This window comes from Lepidochelys kempii, chromosome 7 (genome assembly GCF_965140265.1).
Source record: "Lepidochelys kempii isolate rLepKem1 chromosome 7, rLepKem1.hap2, whole genome shotgun sequence".
Lineage (NCBI taxonomy): Eukaryota > Metazoa > Chordata > Testudines > Cheloniidae > Lepidochelys > Lepidochelys kempii.
Window position 1 is genome coordinate 101,017,301 of NC_133262.1, and position 19,182 is coordinate 101,036,482.

General features: G+C 37.5%; 1 protein-coding gene across 8 annotated transcripts in view; it reads right to left on the minus strand.

Moving 5' to 3' along the window:
- The window catches only part of MGMT (O-6-methylguanine-DNA methyltransferase), a 369,913-nt gene that overhangs the window by 326,822 nt on the left and 23,909 nt on the right, over positions 1-19,182 (minus strand). For all 8 annotated transcript variants that reach the window (XR_012160039.1, XR_012160040.1, XM_073354045.1 and 5 more), the window contains exon 2: positions 17,588-17,635. Coding sequence is in view for 5 of the 8 variants with exons in the window: in XM_073354045.1 (XP_073210146.1) it covers positions 17,588-17,635 (48 nt within the window). In the remaining 3 variants the exon portion in view is untranslated. The remainder of the gene's footprint in view (positions 1-17,587; positions 17,636-19,182) is intronic.

Here is a 19,182-nt window from a genome sequence, read left to right on the forward strand (position 1 = left end):
AGAAATCACAACCCAAGAAACCAGTGAGGAAATACTAAAGATCCAAAATAAATTCACAGTGGGCTGTGAGTATCGGACTGCCCTGATGGGGCAGCAACCATAACCAGAGAGAACAGTTGGACAATATGGGCAACGGGAACTTTCTGATTACATTAGTTTATCTGGTGTACTTATTTGGCAAACCGAATGTGCTGAATCTAGTACTTCAAGGAATACAAACATACTAGATATGAAAGAAAACTGGGGGGATTCATGAAGCAGCTTTATTTTGGAAATGTCTCATTGAAAAGAGAGTAACAGATGATATTTCCAGTGTTATCAGACTTTTAAAAATAACCAAGTGAAAGTGAGAATAATGCTATTACAGACCAATTAACTAATTTGTCTGGATTGTATTCCCATATTGATCAATGTTTTCCTGGTATTGAACATGATTCTCCACAACAGTTGACTCCATTCCAATCTTAAGTATCTCAGCTCAAGAAATTGCCAAGTGATTATACGCTGAAGACCAAGTTTTCAAATCTAGCAACCCAAGAATTCTGGTTTTCTGTTAAAGCAGAGTTACTGAGCAGCCTATCCCCATACCTTTGCAACAGAAAAATACAAGTTAAGATGATTAATATTTGCCTCAAGATAAGAAGTGCACAGTTCTGCTTTATTCCATCTTTCTCTGATGACAATCTTATCAGTGAATGGCTGAGAACTTCCTGACTCAGAGTAAGGAAGCAGCCCCATGTTGAAAAATAAGCTAGCAAGGGAAAAAAGGGGAAGCAAGAAGCCATACAAGTATCAGGGACACATGTTTCTGGTGCCTAGAGGAAGAATAAGAATAAGGATAGGGTGGAAAGGATTAAGTTCAACAAGTTAAAAATAGAGTAAAAGATGGGATGCGGGTGAGGAGAGAGAAACCCAAGAGAAGGGATATACTCTTCATCTTAGACCCCAAAGACCAGTGAGTGGTTTCACCTTTCTCTTCATGCACGTTTGGATATGTCCACTGCATACACATAAAAGTCTTTTAAATTCACTTATTATGTGAGAAAATTCATCAAGTCTCTTTCGAACTCTTCAAGGTTATAAAGCTTCTCAACTTTCCAGAACAAGAGCACCCCTTGTGATTTTGTTTCTAACACTTATGAACAACTTGTTCTTAAATATGTCAAAAACACCAACTAAGAAGTATACACAAAGTTATAAAATACACTTTATAGGAAACTTCCCTTTTGAGGTCACTTGACATACATAACACCCTAAGATTAAAATGAAAAAAAAGTTACCAAATAATACAGACCATAGAAAAAGTATCTGACATCCCAGAAAAGGAAGTAACATCAAAAGAAGAGACTTAGGCCCCAATCCATTGATTTATAGAAGTTGATCGGGCTCTTAGTAGTGAGACAATGTATCCATATCCAAACATATTTCAATATTAATATATGTATCTTCTATCTAATACATACAAACAAAACCTTACAATAAAAACACAAAGGTTGCAGTCAAGACCTCAAAAACTGGTAAATGCCAAAATTAAGGTTAGCTGTTCAAACTTGGTTTACCCTTCCACATGATGAAGTTTTCAATTATACGATCACATCCAAAAGACCTTCGCCTCATTCAATGCACAAACTCAAGTCTTTCATATTTTTTAAAATAAAACTGAAAAACCTCTGAAACATCATAATGTGGGCAGGACGACGCCCATGTGAGTCATCAGCAGAGCTGGAACCTTCACAGACCTCAACAAATTGAGCAAAGGGAATAACTTTAGTAGTAGAAGTAATGTTATCCTCTATATGGACCAATCAGTATATAAGGATGAGATAAAACCAGTGGGTTTCACTGCTATTTGCTAGACAGCGGAGGAATGTTGGAATTTTAGAACCTAGAACAGAATCCTGGATTCCCAAGGGTTTTGTTATCTAGTGGTTACAGACTCTTCTGCCCCAGTTCCTCACAGCTGTCTTTTCCTATACCCGTCCCATTTATTCCTATCCTCCAACCAATTCCTGTCTCTGCCCTGCTTTTACACACCCAAATATTATCCCACATCATGTCCCTCTTTCTGCTCCTCACCTGCATCCAAGTCTGGGTAATTTCTCCTCCTCTATTCTGCCAGAGTGCCTGCAGAGAAGCAACAGCAGCTCAGATGGGAAAGTCTTGCTTCTCAGTTCAGCTGTCCAGAAGCAGTGGCTACTGGTGGCCAAGAGAAGCAATTGCAGAAAAAGTCCTGTGCAGACTTTGGCAAAACCATTCTCAGTACAGCTGTAAGCTAGCTGCCACACTATCAAACTTCTATGAGTATGTGCAAATGATGATATATAAAATGCACTACTGTAAAAGAAATATGGTAAAGACAAAGAGCATCCTAGCCTGTGTTAACAGCCAGAGATAGATAGATAGATACCAACACCTTCAATTGCACTCTGAAGTGAGCGGATGGCCCACTTTCTGTCCTCCCTGCTTAAAATAAACAGGTGCATCCTGCAGTAGCAGAAGGCTTTGAGTAGTTTTCAAGAAGTGAGCTCATTGCATTAATTCAACCCGAGTTCAGAAAGGTTTAGATGACTCTGGTGAGGTTTATATTGGTGAGTAAAGGTCATAATCTTTGGGCCAGTCAGGCTCTTTAGGCCATACATGCCACCCAGCAATACAAGAACTGTGATGGATCCAATAAGAACTGAAAAATGCAACCACAACTGAGAGAAATAGCAGGTATTGCCCCTTGTAAAGGAAGCTGCATTTTCAGACACGGAGACAATTAACACTTTTGCTGCATTCATGAAAACAAGTAAAATAGATTTTACACAAATTATGAAAATTTATTTTTACTTGGGAGTTTTCCCCCATCTCCAGATGTAGAGATTCTTGATGATGAAATCCGCAGAAGTTCTGACTAAATCCAAAAATGACAGATGTGTCTCTAAAGTTCAAACTCTAAGTTCTCTCTGATCTACTTCCCAATCCGCCCAAACCTTCTGTCTGTTGATCTTTCATTACCCGATCTCCTCCCCCAGTATAATCAAGTGTTTGACTAATCGCCTCGCCTATTTTCAAATTTCTTACAGTTACTCTTTTCCTCAGCCTTCAAACCATACTCATCACAGAGCCCTGTATGTTTCGTTGAACAAGGACAGGTTAGGTTTTTTTGTATGTTCTTAATAAACATCACACTCAGGATTTCTATGGTTAAGAGGTGTTTCACACAGTGGGATTATACACTTCTAATCTCAAATAAGTAACAAAGATCAAAAGATTGTAGTTTGCCCAACAGACACTATCCAACATGCTCAGACTTTACCATGGATTTTAAGGAATATCATGAAGAGAAGAAACTAATTACAGTTGAAATATCCTGAATAGAATCTTTATCTGCTGATTTAGCTCAAGAGAGTAAATCCCTATATACTTGGTTATAAGAGAGAGAGATTACTGATCCCTTCCCAGCTGTTAAGGAGCAATACCTGAATATAGATTTCTTCAGGGATTCCATGATAGAAGACAAAAGTTGTGAGTAGAATGATGTCAGTTCCCAAAGGCATTCACTCATATTTATCCAGAAAGTAAGACATCTCCATAACTTTCTTTGCATTTCCTCTTGTGAATGCATACATAGACTGGAATGACGCCTTTATTAAATGACCAAAGTGGAAGAATCACAAAAACTCTGGCAGTACTAGCCTGAACCAGGAGTAAATGTGAGCAATAGTTATACAACTTCCTGATTATAGCTATGTTAACTCACTGTTCTTCCTTAAATGCAAAACTCACATTTCCAGGCCCACTGTTGTTTAACAGAGGCTGCCAAATGTGATAGCATAAGCGAGGGGTGGCCAAACTGTGGCTCATGAGCTACATGCAGCTCTTTTACCCTTAAAGAGCGGCTCACGCAGTGCCCCCTCCACCCCATTCTCCATCTACCAGATGACGGGTGGGAGAGGGGGAGCTCAGGACCTCTGCCTTGCAGTGGGGTGATGGAGTAGGGGCTTTTGCCCAGTGGGGGCGGGGTGTCTTGGGGCTTCAGCCCCGCGGGGTGCACCTCCTGGGCTTCAACAAGAGTGGGGCTGAAGCTCTGAGCCCCAGCAGGTGCCACCTGTAGGTCTGAAGCCCCAACCACGGCTCCCAGCAGACATACAACAATCTTTAGAAGTCCAAGAGCCAGGGTATCTGGCTTGGAGGGAAAGTAATTTTGGCCGCCCCAGACATAAGCCCTGAAACACACACACACAGAGTTTGATTACACAAGATTCAAAATTCACTTCACCAATAATATCTCCTCACGTTCAAATAAGCAAATATCAAGAAGAGCCAAAACCAAGTGCAAGTCTTCAAAGAATTTGCTTGCCTTTTGTATCCACTTAATAAAAAAAGAAATATTTGAAGATGCGATATTTCATTGAGTCCATGATGAACAAATGGCCCAGCCTAACATTGGAAAACACTAAATTTCCAGAGATGTGGTATTTCAGATTAGACATCAATTCAAGTTTACAATTACTTATATTCATTAAAAGAGTCTAAGGCATTTTTCTGATAAGTCTGATATAGTAGCCCTATACTCATAGCCCAAACCAGAATTTAAACACCAATCCTATTGCAAAAAGTGTCACAGTATCTGCTTTTCAGAGCAGATGTTTGCATTGGTTTATGCACATATACTGCACAGAGTGAGAGAGATGTGTGTATGTATGTATTATCATTATTAAAGAATGGTATTAGGGCTGCAAAGTCAAGCACTCAGAAGTTAGAAAATGCCGAAATTAAGATTGCCTGTGCAAGCTTAATTCAGTGCCCCTGTACAATTTTTAATTTCACAGACTATACTTTAAGGCCAAAAGGGACCATCATGACCATCTAGGCCAGAGAACCTCACCCTCCCATTCTTGTAATAAACCCATAACCTCTAGCTGACATAGCCACATGCCATTGTAGGCAGCCTTCTCCATAAACTCAGCTAGCTCAGTCTTGAAACCATTTCGGTTTTTTGCCCCCATTGTTCCCCCTGGAAGGCCTTTCCAGAACTTCACTTTTCTCACGGCTAGAATCCTTCATCTAATTTCAAGCCTAAACCTGTTTATGTCCAGTTTATATCCATTTATTCTTGTGACAATTGTGTCTTATCTCCCTCCCTGGTGTTTATCCCTCTGATATATTAATAGCATGCAATCATATCTCCCATCAGCCTTAGGTTCTCCTTTCCTCTGATCATCCTAGTAGCCCTTCTCTGCACCTGTTCCAGTTTAAATTAATCTTTCTTAAATATGGGAGACCAAAACTGCACACAGTATTATAGATGAAGTCCCACTAGTGCCTTGTATAATGGTAATAATACTTCCCTAGCTGTACTGGAAATAACTCTCCTGAAAGCATCCAAAGATTGCATTAGCTTTTTCCATGGCTGCAGCACATTGGCGACTCAGTCATCCTGTGATCAACCAGTATACCTAGATCGTTCTCCTCCTCTGTTGCTTCCAACTGATATGTCCCCTGCTTATAGCAAAAAAATGTGTTAGTCCCTAAGTGCATGACCACCTGCACTATTAAATTTCACTCCATTGCTATTACTCCAGTTTTCATGGTCATCCAAATATTCTTGTATGATACTCCAGTCCTCCATATTGGCAATACTGCCCAACTTTGTGCCATCCACAAATTTCCTCAGCACACTCCCACTTTTTGTGCCAAGGTTACAAATGAAAACGTTAAAGACTGATCCCTGAGGACCTCTATTAGTAATGTCTCCCCAGCCTGACAGTTCAACTTTCAGTCTGACCTGCTGTAGTCTTCCCTTTAATCAGTTCCTTATCCACCTCTCAGTTCTCATATCAATCCCCATCTTCTCCAATTTAACTAATAAATTTCCCATGTAGAATTGTATCAAATGCCTTATTGAAATCCAGGTGGATTAGATCTACTGCATTGCCTTTGAGAAGATTAATGATTTTTTAGACAAAGACAGATCATGTTTGTCCTGCACAATCTGCCTTTTGTAAAACCATGTTGTATTTTATCCCAATTACCATTTATCTCTATGTGCTGAACTACTTTCTCTTTCAAAATTTGTTTCAAGACCTTGCATACAACTGAGGTTAAACTAACGGGCCTGTGGTTTCCCAGTTCACCTTCCCCTCCCTTAAAATAGGTACTTTATTTGCAGTTTTCCAGTCATTGGACAATGCCCCCAAATTTACAAATTCATTAAAAATCCTTGTTTGCAATATCTGGGCCCACTGATTGGGTCCCATTAAGCTGTTCGAGTTAGACTTCCATCTTGGATGTGGCAATTTCTTCTTCCATATCCTCGTTTCCACTAGCATGCTGCATCTACCCCTAACTTCAACACTACCCTTATTAAAATCTAAAGTAAAGTATTTAAGTGTTGGGACATGCCTAGATTATCTTTAATTTTCACCTCATCCTCAGTACTTAATGGCCCCACTTCTTTCCTTGTTTTCTTATTATTTATACGGCTGAAGAACTTTTTATTATTAGTTTTAAATTCCTTGCAAGGTCCTACTCTGCTAGGTTTTTGATAATTCTCACTTTTTCCCTACACTTTTGATCTTCAACTTCCCTTGCTGATTGATGGATTCTTCCATTCCGTGTATGCTTTCTGCTAGGGATGTAAATACAGTTTAAAAAATTAACCATTTAAACAATTAAAAATATTTTGTTGAAACAATTCAGCGACTGGGGCCACTCCGACTGGGGCCAGCACGGGGCCACTGGGGCTAGCCATGGGGTTAACAGTTAAGGCAGGTTAACATTTTACATCCCTACTTTCTGTTCTCTCTTAATAACCTCTTTAAGATGCTTGTTTATCCAGTTCTGTCTGCAATCCTTTCTTATGAATTTTTTCCCCTTGCTTGGGATGCAGGCTTCAGATCGCTTCTGCAACATTGACTTAGTAATTCCAAGCCTCATCCATATTCAGATTTTGAGTTTTCAGTCTAGTCCACTTCTTTCCATACAGAATGGACGGTGCTCACTGAATGAACAGCTATTCAATATATTTTATCCTCATTGTTCACTGTGTGAACCAAGGTCTTATTAATTGCACTGCACACTATTCAAACCTCTCTAAAGACAGAATTAACAATTTGCTCATGGGCTTTTCTACAGTACTCTTCACCGTAGTGTCTGAGTGCTCCACAAATATTAATGAATATTGTGTTGTTGTCACACCATGGGCATAGTGGAGGTCCATTGTACCAATATCAAGTTCTTGTGAAGTCATTCCTTCCCCCCTCCAAAAAAAAGATGGGGATAAGTCACCTCTTTATTCTAGAAATCTCATAATATCTATTGGAAAAAGAAATACACATTGTACAATTGATATCCACAGCAAACCTTCAGGTTAGCAGAACAAAACAATGTGTATTTCAGGCCCTATTTCAGGCCCATATACTTTGTTCTTAATGAAGCTGTAATCCATGCCTTTTAGTTATTGAATAGGACTGTAATCCAGATCAAGATTTTTGAACCTCGAAAGTTACTCTGAGATATGTTCCACACTACTCATGTGCCATACAAAGTACTGCCTCATTAGCCTTCTCAGTGTATAGAACGTAGAATGGCCTAATTAACCTTCTCAGTGTATAGAATGTAGAGGAAGTTAAAAATTCTGTGCTTCCACAAGTGCATAATCATTGAAAAAAAATGTTTAGCTTCACCCGTCATGCTTTCAGAAGCCCTATCTAAACTTACTTCCTAGATCAATTCAATTTCTCATACAATTGCAATCAAGATTTTCATACAGAAAGCTATGCCCATCGATCATAATCGGTGTTATTAATTTGCTATTTTCTGAAATTTAGAACCAAAGGTTTCAAGTCTTATATCCATTACAAACACAGTACCCTTTGATTTTCCCTAACGTTTTGCTAATATTCACAGTGGTCTACTAAGTAAATCCAACACTGTTTGTTAAGACAAACCTGTAATTTCAGATGATCCGAAAACACAAGCTGCATTTTTGTTTCCTTGCTAGTGGAAGTTAGGAGTGAAATGTCAAATCTTAAGCGCTTCCACATTTATATTACCTTCCCAGGAACTAATACCAGTGATAAAGAAATTAGATTTCAAAAATAAAAAAGGACAACTGAAAGAAGTCTGCTATTACAGCCATTCTCCATCTTGGCCTTCACATGAGCCTGAACTCCCTACACAACCCACCCACTGAATTCTAATGTATATGGCTCATTCACCCCACACATACATAAAACACAACACCCATTTTCTAAAGCATTTTTGAAATGATTTAACAAAATAGTTCTTTGTAATACATTAATTTTGCTAAAAAAAAAAATCAAAAGGGAACAAAGTGAGCTTCTGTTGTCCCATCATATTATGCTACTAATCCTCTTTGGGTAGTAATCAAAAGACCCAAAATGCCAAGCTATCAAAATGTATTTCCAAGTATCAGAGGCCTCTGGCTCTTTGGCAAAATCTTCAGTCAGTTGTGTTGGCAGGCAAGGAGTTCTCTTGGTCTGTCATGTGGAAAGCTTTCAATACATCGGTCTTAAACTATATTTTTTCTTTATTTTATTTCTAAGGGAACTAGGTGTTTTGTTTTTAAAATCACAAATCGATTCTTCACTGGATCAGACATTTTGATCATATAAAGGAGTCTTTTCTTCAAGCAAATATAGAAAGCATACATTATTGTATTGGCATACCAATTTTAGAATTGTTCCTTGTATTGGTATATAGCCTACACTACTTACACATGAAATCTTAGTAGAGGGTTGTTCTCTGATAGAAATCTAAATGTACTTGGTTTCCAATACAGGCCTGTAACTTGTTTTACAAAAACTCTCCAAAACCAGATAAATACAAATGTTTGTCGTATTCCGCACCACCCCACACACCTCCCAAAGAAACATTTTTACAACATTTTAATTAAACAGTATCCAGTGTAATAATCTGAGAATATTACAAGCATTTTGATATTGGAATAGCTGTCATTACTCAAAATTACAATGAAGGGTCTGCAAACTTTTCATGTAACAAAGTTCCATGCCTTTTACATATTCCAACTATCACATATAGTGAAAAGAGTAAGAGAAGACAGTTCTATTCAGGGTGTGGAGTCAGTGCATTGCATGAATTACAGGCAAACCTGTTATTTGGGCAGACATTTTCCATGCAGAATGTCTACATTATTTTAACCATGTTAAAAAATAAACTCTGTTTTGTTGAGAAGTTCCAAAGCATGAAGACTCTAGATTGAGAATTTGAATTTGGCAGTTTATTTGCCCTAGTACAAGAAATTTGCCTTTTTGCCATCTTTATGAAAAGAATTTTGCAGCTAAATTATCTGAAAATTCAATCTGTAACGTGCATGCTCCAGCCCACGACTACAGGGACTGGGCAGGACTTTCTCAGCAAGTGGTCTTCCTTATTGCTAGATGCCAATGTAACACAAAGCACAAGATCTGAAAGAAGGGAGAACGTGTCTTTTGTGCTCTCGATGTTCTCCTTGCAGGCACACATGCAACATGAGGGAGGAGGAGGAAATAGCCTGAATCTATGACAGAGATGTGAAGAGGGGGTTGGATAGGGTAGGAGCCAGGATGCATCTGGGAAACAATGGGGAGTTGGGCAGGAGCAAAGCAGAAAGAGAGATCTCCTGGTTAAGGCAGGATGAGCACCCAATATGTCAATGTTGTTAGTACTTCACTTAATGCACAACTGATATGTGCTCAGATACTATAGTGATGAGCATGGTTTAAAAACCTATACAGAATAAAACGATAGAAAAAGAGGCAACCAAATGCTGCCCTGGATTCTTGCTAAGTATTCTGAAAAATCATATTGAACACCCAAAATTAGGGGACACTTGACAATTTTAGCCTTAATATCTCTGTGCCTCAGTTCCCCATCAACATGAGAACAAACACCATCTAATCTCACAGAGATGTTAAGAAGATAAATAAGACCTTCTAATCCTAAAATTCTAAAACTTGGTGCTGCACACTGAATGAGGAGGATAAGAAGCAATTTTGGATAACTATCTATACACTGAATGAGGCAGGGATCCTGTGAGAAAAATATTAGTATGAGATGTGCCAAAAGACTATTTTAATGATTATGAACAAAGCACAAGATCTGAATGAATGAAAGCTGCACAAGCAGCCTTAAACATAGCATTCTGAGTACCGAATTTTGTAATTTGGTCTACATTTAAAAGTTAGATAGACATTGCTATGTTGGTCAGGGGCACAATATATACACATATCTATTTATCTATACACATATACACCCCTTACTGACATAGTAATGCTGACGTAAAACTCAGAGTTTTGTTGATGGAAGAATGCTTTACTGATGTAGCTACTTCATTTGGTTAACCCATACCAATGGAAAAACCCTTCTGTTGGTGTAGGCTGTGTCTATACTGCAGGGTTATGCCTCAGCTATGCAGACACAGCTGTACCAGTATAGTCTCCGTAGTATAGACATACTCTTAACATTCTTTTAATTTAGTTTATTTTATATTTTTTTAAAAACCCTAAAAGTTTAATTCATTGGTGGGCACCTGAAATTCACAGATAATAAAGGGGGGTAGCCCAAGAATATGGGCTATGAACGTCATAATTCTGGTTGTGAGGATGCGAAAGCAAGTTCTTCCCCAGAAGGCCACAGAGCCTCTGTAGCTATCGCTGCATTCTCCCCTGTGGCTATTATGTCTCCTTATGCAGGATGGTCAAGCTGGAGAATGGGATGTCATGGATCTATCTTGTATCTCAGCTGGACCACTCTTCCCACAAGTGTCCGCCCATTAGGGCAGAGGCAGGCTCCATAAAGCACAGCTGTTTGGGGTTTGCAACATGCTTCCCATCTCTGGCGCATTTGAACCATACCAATTCCATTTCATGCATTCAATACCTTCCCGAGTATTTGACCACTAACATCAGTTTTAGCTACACTAAAAAAAAAAAAAAAGGTGCCATACTGTCTCCCTTCCTCTCAGTATCCTACCCCTGAATCAGAAATTCATGCAATCTCTCTTACCTGCTTTACATTTCAGGCACAGATATGGGTCTAGAAAGGACATTATCTTTACAATTCAAGTTGTGAAAAATATCTTTTCCTTCCACGGAAGCAAATACATGAGTTCCAACAAAAACCCCTATTGTTTCCTTTTCTGGCACTTAGATATTTTGCAGTTTAACTGTTATTTTAGTAATTAAAAATGAAAGCATTTTAATCACTGATCTAATAAGGCATTTTGAATGGGAGTTCTCTAAAAATACAAGATCCTTAACTACAAAATATATCTATTTCACAAAATCAGAATGAGAAAAGAAGTAAAGACTTAAGACTGGACTCCTTCTTAGGCAAAAGAGCAGGTGTATACAAGATTTAGATTTGGTGCTTAACAATTAGTGCTTAACCTTTCCAAAATAGAGTATGAGACTCACGAAGTAGAAAAATGGACAGATGCTGCTATCCCTGTTTTCATAGTCTAAGCATGAACCCAGGTCTGAATCACCATTTTCTCTCATTCTGATTAGCCTCTGCTCAGGAAGCCATCTTTTGATATTAACAGTCTTGCTAACTGATAACCCAAATGCAATCTTTTTTAGGAAAGCTGGGTGAGACAGTTGTGGTGCCACTCTGGTGGGAATTAGAATCCTCAGATTTCTTTAAACCCTGCGAATCAGGTTTCAGACTTCAGCAGGAGACAGAAATTGCATATGTGGCACTGGATTCTGACCTCCACCTAGTGATGTAGAAAGAAGAAAGTGTTCATTGCTGATTCTTTGCTATATTAAGGCTTTTCATAATATAAAGCAGGAGTCACACTTTTTCCAGTGTTAATCATATCTTAACAGAGTGTCTCATGAGTAAGGCCAGATTTTGGCACGGGTATGTTTATTAAACGTCATGGACAGGACGCAGGCAACAAACAATAAATCACAGATTTATTGAAGCCTGAGCCCCGCCGCCACGGAGCTGAATTATTGGAAATTTCAGGGAGTCATGGAGGTCTCATAAAATCACGGAATACGTGACCTTCATGGCTGACTCATAGCCTTACTCATGAACCACCTCATCCCACATTCACTAAGCTTTAACATCCCTGTGGCAACTAAGGCAACTGCAAACATGGAAAAATAATACTAAGAGTATGTATTTTTAATTTTGAAATGCAAATTAGTAAATGGAAACAAGGAGAGACAGCACCAGGTGACCAGCCATTTCTCCAGAGACAAAGTGGTTGACAAAGCACAGTTTATGAACTTAGAACTTACATCATAGACCATGTTTGAGGAGGTGTTGCTGACACATCTGCAGTCCCAATCATCGGTTCAATGGATATAAGTGAGTGGTTCTGCTACTTTAAGAGAGATCCCAAGTGGTAGTGATCTCAATAGGTAGTTTAACAAAACTACTCGTCTGCCCCTCAGGGCTCTCATGAGCATACCACAGGTTTTATTTTTTTACCCCTCCTATTCAACATGTGCTTAATATCACCGAATGGGTTAGTAGGGAAATATCGGCACGCTAAAGAAACCATAATGATCGAACAACCAACCCTATGCCCCATCTCACGTAAAATGACGACGCTGGCAGACCCAGTGTTGGAGAGTGGAGCTCAACCACCACCTAGCATGCTGAGCTTCAACCTAGACTACATGGTAGCATATTGGCAGAAGTCAACTGGAAGGACTGCCTCAGGGAGTATACCCACCATTATATTAGTTCCACAGTCTGGGTGTGCTGTAGATCTTTTGTGGCTGAGGAAGATGCGTAGCTGAGAGAGATGATAGTTTTTAGATCCATCTGCATGTGTAAGAGAAACTTATCCTGTTCTTTCAGATGAAGACCTTTATATTCCTGTCCTTGATTCTAGACTACCCTAAAGCCCTTTACACCTTAAGACCATCCAGAAACTAAAACTAATAATAAGCATTGCATAGCAAAACCAGAAAATTACACTTGTGCTCTAATCAGCTATGGTCATTTGTTACTGTACCTTAAACATCTAAGGGAAAGTATTTGTTTTAATTTATACCAACCTGCCTATACTCTCTCAATTCATTGCCACAACAGATCAATCAGCAACTCAGCAGAGGCCTCAAGCTGGCAAACTCCTAGCTAAGCGTGTTTGATATACACACTCAACAGAAGTCAAAATAAAATAAACCGGTACTGAGCTGCTGTTTCGTCTTGTTTTTTGTTTTTTTTTGGGGGGGGGTGCGGGGGGAGGCAGGGAGATGGAAAGAGTGCAGGACAGGAAGGAAAGGGCTGGTTGGGAGATTCCAGTTCCATTGTTTGATGCTCATAGTAGTCGCATCACATTAGGGCTTAAATTTTGCCAGTATATGGAATAAAAGAATGGAATTTTACTGCCAGGTAATGAAAAGCAAAACACCAAGTGTCACTGCAGTAATATATAACCATCAGAGGGAAGTATTTTATCAATTAAAATGTCCATACAATATCCTTTTAGCTATTTAACAAATAATTTTTAAAAGTAAAGTATCTGTATCTAGGAAAACATAACACAAAAGGAAGCAAAGAATCTCTGTTTTTTTGTTTTGTTGACAAATATATAACAATGAAAAATCTACAGTACTATAGGCAATGAACATTATGCTTACCATGCAATGCTATCAAGAGTTACTGTAAAAGTGGTGTAAATATTACATTTAAGAACTGGTTATATTTTGAAACTAAGCAAATACAAAATTTAACTACCATAACGATTCTGTACATGTATGCAGATGCATACCCATTTACAAAGACCATAAGCATATATTTAAGTACACCCTTTGTTATACAGTTAAGCTATGCACATAGACATCCATATGAATTTATTGTATCTGCAAGGAGAAGAAGAGAAGAATTTTACCAGGTATTGGTACACCAGATGAACTGTACTGCTTCTTAGATTTATTTTCATTTTTGTTCTTTAATCCAAGAGGTAAAGAGTGAATTTAATATCGGGTAACATTTCATAATTTTTATTATAATCCACAAAATTCCAAATCTGCTATTTCTTGCATTCTCTGAAAAAGCCGAAGTCAGCTAAATAAGAGATAATGTAACTAGGCATAACACAATAAAAGATATTACCTTTGCAATGCATTATTACTGCCAATTATAAGAATCACTTCAACTTAATTTCAAAAGCACAATCACCCTCAACTGTAACAGTCTCTTTTTTTAAATTTCAAACAGTATTACATTAAGGCAATAACTCACCTTCCAGCTATAATATCAGTCTCCCTTATTGCAAAAATACATTTCATAAATACTTCTCATCGACAAGTCAAGCTAATTCAGGTTAATTTTATTGTATTTTGGTGCTATCTCACATTTGTGTGCAATTACCTTTATCATTTTATTGCCATGCCAGAAAGTAATCAGAGCAATTATTTGAAAGAGGTGGTGTATAAACTCTAAATCACACTTGCTGGCATTTTTGATAAAATAGCAGCTTTATCTCAGAAAGTGGCGGGGACATTGGATAAATCATGCATCAGTCAAGTGTAGCTGACCCCCAAGTGCATTGCACAATATCAGAAGTGCTTCAAAAGAAACTTTCCTACATCATCCATCATTCTTCATAATACTAAAATAGCTACACCTGAAGAGTAGGAGCTGGAGAATGATAAAAAAAAAACCCAAATCCAAGCAATATGGGCAAAGCCATTAACGGTGTTCCTTTTTAAACTAAAAAGATAGTGGGGAACCTGGACTTTGCTCATAAACAAATACGACTTCATTGCAATAATCAGCTGTAAAGTGAGTAATATGAACAGTTTTAAATATAAATGAAACACCTAATGTAACTGTGCAAAAACCAACTAAAGATTACCAACACACAAAGATACAGACTCAAAATATATATGAGACAGAGCTATATGTAACAAAATAGCAGATAAATTATCTGTTATGGGAACACATTATATTCATGCCCTAACAAGAGGCAATACAGGAAGATTCACTTTAATATTGTGGTTTTGATTCTGCATTACAGGGGTATGAGTACTTTGTGTATAAATATAGAATAACTCATCATAAGTAGGACACGGAGCCAAAAGAATCCAATTAATGTTGTGATTAAAACAAGAACATCTGCATAGTTAGTGGCTACTAAGTTTCTGAATCCTAGTAGCCAGACTATGGCCACACAGGGGAAAGAATACCACCTTGTTTGCATACTGATGCTTATACTTAAACCCAAGTGTCTGCAGAAAAACTGATTCTCTGACAACTTATTTTTTAACCATACTCTCAAGAATAAAGGAGCAGGCACTCCACCTTCCTGAGAATTACTTCCTCTCAGTTCATAGGATCATGCCAGGGGCTCCACCTCATTTACACTTACACATACCCTGAGTACACACTTGCATTAGAAGTCAGCAGCCTTGTACTCCCACGATGAACACCACAAAAGGCCTTGCAGGATCAAGGCTTATATGTTAAGTTGTAATGCAAATACAATGATTTTGGAAAACACTCATCTTTATATCTGGCTTTTTTCAGAACCCATTTTCTCAGTTTCAGCAAACTAGATGCTCATGTAAAACAGTTCCATGAAACATGCACAGTCTCTCTCTCTCTCTTTTTTTTTTTTTAAAAGGGTCAATTGTCACCTATTTCAGATTCATGTTTTCTGTCACTCAGATGTGGTTTAACTTGTCAGAATAATACGTTAAACCAATTATACATATTATAAATAGGCTTGGAAGAATTCAATGTTTGTTTTTTTCATAATTTTGACTGATACCAATATTTACTTTTTAAGTATTGTTTTATTTGTATCAGTTTAAATTTTCCACAGTTGCAGGAAATTATGGGGGAGGTCAGAATTATTTAAAGACAGCAGATGTTGAGATTCAAAAAGTTAAAGCTTTACACCCATTAAAACACTAATTGTCAACATCACATCAAAATATGCAAATAAAATATCCTTAAATCAAACTCTAACAAGTTTCCAAGCAGCATTTTTCTGACTTTGTCTGTCTGTAAATTTCTATCATCATCTATGGAAATACTTTTTGGTCAATGTGTGAATGGTGAAATCATTGTTTGCCGACATTTAATCAGTAAAAAACTAATCCTTTCAAGCCTAATTATAAATATCTCTAATTCTAAATAATGAAACAGAATGTGTTACAATGTACAATTTTACTGTACGCAGAACAAAAGAAAGGAGTCAACATTATACTACTATTTGCTATTGTACCTTCACACAGTACGAGTCAAAATCCTTCTCCTTATATTATACCAAATCAGGAGAGTCTGAATTTATTTTAGTTTTAGCATTCTGCCTCCTCAGATATCAAGAGGAACCCCATATAACAACTAATGAACGTAAGTGGGGAAATGAAAAGGTTAAATAGACCATAAATTATTATTAGTTTAATTTAGTTTGCCAGCTATATCATGTCTAGCTGTGAATGAGATTGAACTAGTGATTCTTTTAAAAAATCCCCCAGTTGTTTGAAAATGAATAATATTTCTCTGCAATTAACCCCAAAATACCTACTACAGGATGTGTTTTCAGGAAGCAAGTGTACACACACACAAATATGTTGCAGAAATACATTAAAAACACAAAGATGGTTTAGAAAGAGAAATCAAAACACGAAACACAACAAATCACATTTCTTCATTTTTCCATATATCAAACTATTCCACTTTTTAAAAATTAAAAATACTAAGTCATTGAAAAGGGTCTAGAAAGACAGACACTGATTTTACAGGAAGAAAAAATGGTATTTCCACTGCAGGGTACAAAAGATAGAAACACACAAAGATACTATTCCAAATACATTACATCATGTAAAACAGATTGAAGCTATGGGATATCTGCCACTATTTTATTTAGACATTTTTATATGGTGTTAGAGGCTGGCAACAGTACCAGGATTACCTGTACAAGTTTGATTTTACTAAATGTTACATCCCATGAGGCATGATATTAATCTTGCCACAAAAGTAATGAGTATAGTGCAAAAATAGTAATTATTACTTGTGGTCATTCATTACTGATAGTCTTCTTGGTGATTTTAAAAACAAAGCCATTAGTAACACTAGCACTGGCTACAAAGGGAAAGAAAGACTTTCCATGAATTAAATAGATGTTCACCAACTAATCTTCAGAAGGTAAAATTTTCACATAAAAAGGTCCTGAGTTTTCTGCTATATGATCATGTTTTCTTATGTTTCCACATAAACACAACTGTCTTCCTAAACATCTGAGCCTATCCCAACTCATAAGCATAAAACATCCAAAAAGTCACAAAATGATTCTGTAATAAAGGCTATACTAATTATGAAGGGGCAGAAAACAGCTAACTTTACACTAAAAATACAGCACTGTCCTATTAGTTTATGGTCTGTGGAAGATAGATATGTGATGGGGAAAGGTCCACTGATGCCTTTTACCAACCATGACAGAGCTACAGAGATTTACAATGTAGCATCAATCTTGTCAACTGAATTCTTAACACTGACTGCTGGACACTAGGGAAAACACACAAACTATGTTATGTGAACTCTTTTGTAATGCTGTTACTTTTTATGTGTACTTAAATGCAAGGATATTTTCACAGGAACTTACTTTTTGATGAAGTCTTGATGCCATGTTAAGTACATGAAGGAGTTTTGCCTATAAGAAAGGAAAAGGAAATCCTGTTAGAAAAAGATAAGGCTACTACAACCCAAATTTCATAAACCGTTGACAAGAAAAGCACGTCAATGTTATTATTTCTCCTCTTATTACACAACATACTGTTAGGCTTATGATTATAAAAAGTGGGCTCTGAATTTCAGGGCTTGCAGTATTAAAAGGGGGATGGACTGGTTTTTTTTTTTTTTTTTGCAAGCAAACAGGAATTTTAAAGTTCACTAGGTCATCTATCATCTGTAATGAGCGATAATCAACAGATGACATGTGGAGGACTTCTCTCATCACAAGTCCTATAAAACTTTGATCCACAGGATAAGAATGCACTTTAAGAAGTGCCCCATGCCTGTAAAAAATATTACTTAAAATAATACACTGTGCTTGTGCGTTATTAAATAATAACTACCTTTTTTGTTTTAGGAAATATATACGTATATTTTAAAGAAGGAAAATAAGGGACCTATGTGAAGGGTAGTCTGGATCGAAGAGCAAAAGGAAGGCAGATTCCAAAATAAAGTACGTATTTTACAGTCATAATACTCAAGCAAAGGAGATTCATCGTCACTGCTGTCATCCTAGATCAGCTGATCTGAATATCTGAATGTAAATGTCACCTACAAGGATGGGGGAAAATAGGTGCTATTCGGATACAAAAAAGGCCTCAAAGTTCTTTCACACATTTTTGTTTTGTACTTTAAACCTTACCTATGATATGTAGTTACACTGATGTCACTGCACATGTGCAAGCCCCTAGTGTAGCCATGCTGCAATAAGTCTACACCAGAGACTCAGAATGCACAGAAGACCTGCACTGATGTAATAAGTCTACACCAGAGGCCTGATCCAAAGTTCTACAGACATCAGAGGAAAGACTCCATAGTGACTTCAACTGGGCTTTGAACCAGGGTCTAAGGGTATAGTTTTGGTATAGTTTTGTCTGTGTTTCTACACCTGTGCAAAAAGCCCAAAACAAAACAAAATCAATTTAGACATGACCTTGGAAGTATTAGAAATGTTAAGTCTTATTTTTCCTTTGTTTGCTGGAGGTCTTTCTTATAAACTAATGTGTGTGTGCATCAGGAGCATTCTGAGCCTTTAATTAAATGGGTGGAGGTGTTGAATCCTTAACAAGGCGATCACTCCTCCCAAGTGTTTCAGTTCGATGTGTGTCAAAATAAAGAGCTTTATATAGCCTGAATAAAAATCACATCCTCTCTTAATCAGGCTAATCTTACATGTGACACCACAGCTACCACAGTTGTCCATAGAGTTTCAGACCTAAAGTTCTAAGGTTAAAAAAGAGAGAGAGAGAGAGAGAGAGAGAGAGAGAGAGAAATATTTTAAATAGTGACTGATTTTGGACGCCTCAATTTTTGATTGCTCAGCTTGCAACACTTCAGTTGGCACTAATTTTGTAAGTATTTTCTGAAAATCAGGGCCCTTAAAAGTTATTTTGAACTTGCATAACCAAAAATGAAGACACTTGAATTCACTTGGCACTTTTGAAAATCTTGGCCTTAAGTCTTAAA